General features: G+C 43.0%; 1 protein-coding gene across 1 annotated transcript in view; it reads left to right on the top strand.

The window, feature by feature from the left end:
* The first annotated feature begins 836 nt into the window (after positions 1-836).
* gls2a (glutaminase 2a (liver, mitochondrial)) overlaps positions 837-6,000 on the top strand; it is a 46,227-nt gene continuing 41,063 nt past the window's right edge. The window contains exons 1-2 of the mRNA XM_084333002.1: positions 837-1,290; positions 2,241-2,328. Of these exons, the coding sequence (XP_084189128.1) occupies positions 1,094-1,290; positions 2,241-2,328 (285 nt within the window). The 5' untranslated portion in view covers positions 837-1,093. The remainder of the gene's footprint in view (positions 1,291-2,240; positions 2,329-6,000) is intronic.

Below are 6,000 nucleotides of genomic sequence, written 5' to 3'. Positions count from 1 at the left end.
TTCCTTTCAATTCAAGTTATGGATGATGTGTCGTAATGACTCTCTGTAAGCCCCGCTATAAACGATACTGAGCACCACGAGAGGCACACACCTGTTGATACTGTGGAGTGGTACAGTAGCACATGCTAGCAATGCAAAAGGTCATGGATTTGAACCCCTGCCGACGGTGCTGTTAATGTCATAATTGGGATGATGTGGGAAAAAAACGAATTTTATATTTAAAAGATTGACAGCCTAGTACGCAGCGTCCAGGCTGTCAATACTAAGTGTAGTGATTAAGACCAAAAATGTACCCATCTGCCATCTCCTCTTCTCCTGTCTCCCTCTCAGCGTTCTAGATTCTTCTTCTTAATAATAATAATAATAATAATAATAATAATAATAATAATAATAATAATAATAATAATGATAATGATAATAATAATAATGATAATAATAACAACAACAACAACAACAACAACAACAACAACAACTACGACAATAATAATAATAACAATAATAACAATAATAATAATAATAATAATAATAATAATAATAATAATAATAATAATAATAATAATAATAATAATAATAATAATAATAATAATAATAATAATGATAATACTCTAGCCTGAACAGCTGTTTGTCGTGTACAGTATGTGCCTACTCTGCATAATATGTGCTCATGCGTGTCACTCATGTTGCCCCACTCCATGTATTTTCGTCCCAGGTGACACACACGTATAACGGCATCACTCGACTTTTGGAACATCCCGGCATAGCCACACGGACCTTACATCAGCCAGAAACTTACGAGCAACAAAAAATTATAGTACCTGTGCCATGGAATGCGTCGTAAAGCCTTCTATTCATAGTTTGGATTTGGTTGCTATTGGTCATCGACACCCTCCATCTGTCCGCCAACATGTGGCCCTGGCCTGGCCTCTGTCACGGCCCCACCCCCCAGCAACTGGCCGCACTGGTGCCGCATGTCAGCGGGCGTTAAAAGCGTCTGAGGAGCAAGGCAAGGGGAACTAGACGCTAAGTAATTAGCCAAATCGCTTAAGTATATTCGGGATTTACGGGATTTTTTTCCAGGCCTTCTTTTATCACAATGCATTGTCTGAAGAGGCTACGGGCAACTAATGCGGGAGTTTTACAATTACTTAAAAATGCAATGAACTCCGCCAGAGTTGGAGCCGACGGCAGCGGCGTGTCCTGCAGCAAGACGCAACCTGTTCAGCTCCTGGGTCCGCGGGCCTTCCATCACCAGGCGGACCAGGTGATGGACATGGACGAGGGACACTGCAAGTAAATAATAATAATAATAATAATAAACAGTTTGATGATGGTTAGAATAACACATCTACTGACAATCTGTATGAGTAGTTACAAGTTCTTTCATCATACTTACACTAAGAAAGTCACTCAAGCCTAGAATAAATGTGTTTAACATATTTCAAAATGTGTATGTGTAATTTCGCCTAATGACTTCAGCCATATAGTTTAATTTAGCAGGAGTGAAGAGGTCCCATTAAAAGTAAAGGGTCATCCCATATTGGATTATTAACATGTACTGTATATGATACAAGTATTCTATGCATGTTTATGACAATTAGTGGTGACACACACACACACACACACACACACACACACACACACACACACACACACACACACACATAAACAAACAAATAAACAAACAAACAAACAACACACACACGCTGCACACACACACACAAGCATACACACACACGTCACACACACACATAAACAAACAAATAAACAAACAAACAAACAAACACACACAAGCATACACACACACACACACACTCACACACAAGCAGACACATGCACACACACACACATACAAGCATACACACAAACAAACAAACAAACAAACAAACACACACACACACACACAAGCATACACACACACACACTCACTCACACACAAGCATACACACACACACTCACACACAAGCATACACACACACACACACACACACACACACACACACACACGCACACACACACACAAGCATACACACACACACACACACACACACACACACACACACACACACACACACACACACACAAGCATACACGCACACAAGCACTGCTGACACAGCAGTTTAAACATGGTCCCATGTGTGTGTATTAATAATGGCCTGTGTGGTTCAGAGATGGGCATCATAATAATAATAATAATAATAATAATAATAATAATACTAACGGGTCCTTGTTGTTGTGGACAGGAACAGGCTTGTGTTGGGGCTGGAGGACCTACTCTTCTACACCATCACAGAAGGGAAACAGATGATCCCTCTCTCCCAGTTTGTTAAGGTTTGTAACCGACCCCAATCGCACAACACAAGACAGGTATGAGAGTAAGCCAAGAACAGGGCATTTATTGAATACAAACAAAAAGCGGCACTGTCCCTTTAAGGGAGAACACAAAATACTGGAAACAAGAATTAGGGAAACTTGGCACTGTGCCTTTAAGAGGCGAGCAGGCTAAGGGGCTAAGGCTAAAGGACAGGGCCAGGGCAAAGGACAGGGCAGGAACAGGGGCACTGGAGAGGGGAACAGGGACAGAGGCCCGGGGAGGCGGGCTGGAGACAGGGACAGAGAAAACAGGGTTAAGGCCTTGGACAGGGCGAGGGCCAGAGCTGCTTACAGGGATGGAGTAGGAGCGCGCAGGCTAGACGTCTGGAGTGGAGCGCGTCGGCTTGAAGAGCGCGCCGGCTCGGGGTCTGGAGTGGGGCGCGTCGGCTTGAAGAGCGCGCCGGCTCGGAGAGCGCGCCGGCTCGGAGAGACGCATCCTCCCGTAGAGGATTAGGAAGCGATGCGCGTCTGGAGTAGTAGCGCGCCGGCTAGACGTCTGGAGTGGGGCGTGTCGGCTTGAAGAGCGCGCATCCCCCCGTAGGATAGGGAGCGATGTGCGCCGGCTTGGAGAGCGCGCCGGCTCGGGGTCTGGAGTGGGGCGCGTCGGCTTGAAGAGCGCGCATCCCCCCGTAGGATAGGGAGCGATGTGCGCCGGCTTGGAGAGCGCGCCGGCTCGGGGTCTGGAGTGGGGCGCGTCGGCTTGAAGAGCGCGCATCCCCCCGTAGGATAGGGAGCGATGTGCGCCGGCTTGGAGAGCGCGCCGGCTCGGGGTCTGGAGTGGGGCGCGTCGGCTTGAAGAGCGCGCCGGCTCGGAGAGACGCATCCTCCCGTAGAGGATTAGGAAGCGATGCGCGTCTGGAGTAGTAGCCCGCCGGCTAGACGTCTAGAGTGGGACACTGGAAAACCTCCCGTAGAGAATTAGAGAGCGCACCGGCTGTGTCCCACTCCAGGCAAACGGCGACAGGTGGCGATGGCTGGCACCTCGTCTCACGCCGGAGAAGAACCAGCATACAGATACAGATAAGATACGGATACGGAACGACCCGACGAGGACTGGAGGGGAAGTCCAGGTATTTAAAGCCCTCTGGGGCGCTAATCATAACTTAACACAGCTGTGAAAGGTAGTCCAAGGGTGTGGGCTGCTGAAGAGCAGAGGAGAGTAAACGAACGCGAGGGTGGGGGCTGGAGAGGTGAGGAGACAGGGAATTAAAGGTCCAGGGAACAGGCGAACCTCACACAGTTCATCTCCGTGAGTCTCCAACCCCCCTTCACATTATCCTCCAACCCCCCCTCACATTATCCTCCAACCCCCCCTCACATTATCCTCACCTTCTGAAAAGAATGGCTTAGATTAGATTAGATTAGATTGTACTTTATTGTCATCATATTTGCATACAACAATATTTGGGACTCAAACTTAAGTTGCAGTAATAAAATCACACAAGTAATAAAAGAGAAACATAAAATACTATACAGAAACATAAAATACTATACAGAAACATAAAATACTATACAGAAACATAAAATACTATACAAGAAACATTAAATACTATACAGAAACATAAAATACTATACAGAAACATAAAATACTATACAGAAACATAAAATACTATACAAGAAACATTAAATACTATACAAGAAACATAACATACTATACAGAAACATAAAATACTATACAAGAAACATTAAATACTATACAAGAAACATAACATACTATACAGAAACATAAAATATTATACAATAGAGTGAATAGACAATGTTACAATACTGTACAATATACAAAATAACAATACACAAATAACAGTGTCAGATGGTAGTGGGTGGTATTGCTTATGTCATATATTCAAGTTTGGAGAACAACTGAATAAACTGCACCAAGTATATATAATATGATATTTATTACATCACACTTCACACAAACTGGGTAGGAAGTAGGAACAGCGTGATCTTTTCAATGAATAAGGATGTAGGCAGTTTGACCGGAGGTGGCCAGCGTCATGAAGAGATGACTTATAGACAAAAACATAATTTTCCTCAAAAAGTGACGTAAGCCATTATTTGAAGAAGGTGACGATGTAACTTCACATTGTGTACACACACACACACACACACACACACATACACACACACACACACACACACACACACACACACACACACACACACACACACACACACACACACACACACACACACACACACACACACACACACACACACACACACACACACACGTGGAGCGTACACACTGTACGACAACACATTCTTATTTTTAAAAGGAGGGACCTTTGATGGACATACACACACACACACACACACACACACACACACACATACACACGCGTGTGGAGCATACACACTGTACCACAACACATTCTTATTCCTAAAAGGAGGGACCTTTGACACAAGCTAATCTCTCTTCTGAGGAGTGAAACAGGAGCTGCAGGAATCCACCACACCGGGTCACCAGGGGAGGTCAGAGGTCAGGTCCCAAACTCCCAAGGAGTTATGTAATGTGTAATGTTATGTCTATAATTATATGCAAAAGTGTAACATTGATGCAACCATCCGTAAAAAGAAAGAGCACAAGTTAATCCAAACTGTATCTATTGCAGATTTGGGGGGTGGTTTATTATGGTTTATTTCTCAAATGACAGCAGCGCCCCCTTGTTTACAGTGTCGTCAGACGGTAACAAGCAGGGGGCGTTTTGGAGGCTGAAGCCGCATAAAAACAATACTCACCTTTTCTTCTTTGTGAAATAATAGAGGTGACCTGCTTTTTTAAGCTTAGATGTAGAGATTATAGTATGGTAGTATCAGATTGATGCAAATGACGATGGATGAAAATGGGGTATTTTTAAAAGGTATAATCTGCAATGTCAGCAAGACCTCTAGGACAGGTGACCTCTATAGGCAACACTAAAACAATCTTTCATTTTTTTGTTGGGTTTGTGTGTTGTTGGGGTTTAGTGGGGATGGGTTTCTATTGCTGGCTACACCTAAGCCCCTGCCAAGAGAAGTCAGGTGCAATTTAAACCCATAAAAGGTTATGATGTAGATAAATTATAGTGTGGATTTCTCCTGGCAGAGCCTAAGGTGAGGCCAGCAATAGCAACCCCTCCCCTGTCTCCACCCAACCGCAACCAAAACATCAGACCAAAACAAAGAAATGCAAAGCAATGTGCAATATGAAGCACGTTTATTTTGTCTGGAGTTTGCTGTTTGATGGCATTACAGATTCTACCTTTAAGGAAATAAAAACGAAATGATTCTGAAAATATATTTTTTATTGTATACATAATAGTGATTAGTGACATCATATAATAATAATAATAATAATAATAATAATAATAATAATAATAATAATAATAATAATAATAATAATAATAATAATAATAATAATAATAATAATAATATCTTCAATTTATATAGCGCCTTTCAGGAGACCCAAGGCGCTTAACAGCTAAGGGAGGGGGAAAGGGAACAACGTAACAGCAAAATATTAATCAAAAGGAAAGAAAGAAAGAAAACGAAAGAAAAAAAGGGGAAATCAGGCAGTCATTTACAAATTTGGTGAAAAGGTGGGTTTTGACTTGGGATTTGAAAGAGTGCAGGGATGTAGCACTACAG

Source organism: Notolepis coatsorum (assembly GCF_963971535.1).
Source record: "Notolepis coatsorum genome assembly, chromosome: 17".
NCBI classification, from domain to species: Eukaryota; Metazoa; Chordata; class Actinopteri; order Aulopiformes; family Paralepididae; genus Notolepis; species Notolepis coatsorum.
The sequence above is the reverse complement of the archived record's forward strand: the minus strand, read 5'-3'. Positions and strand labels throughout refer to the sequence as shown.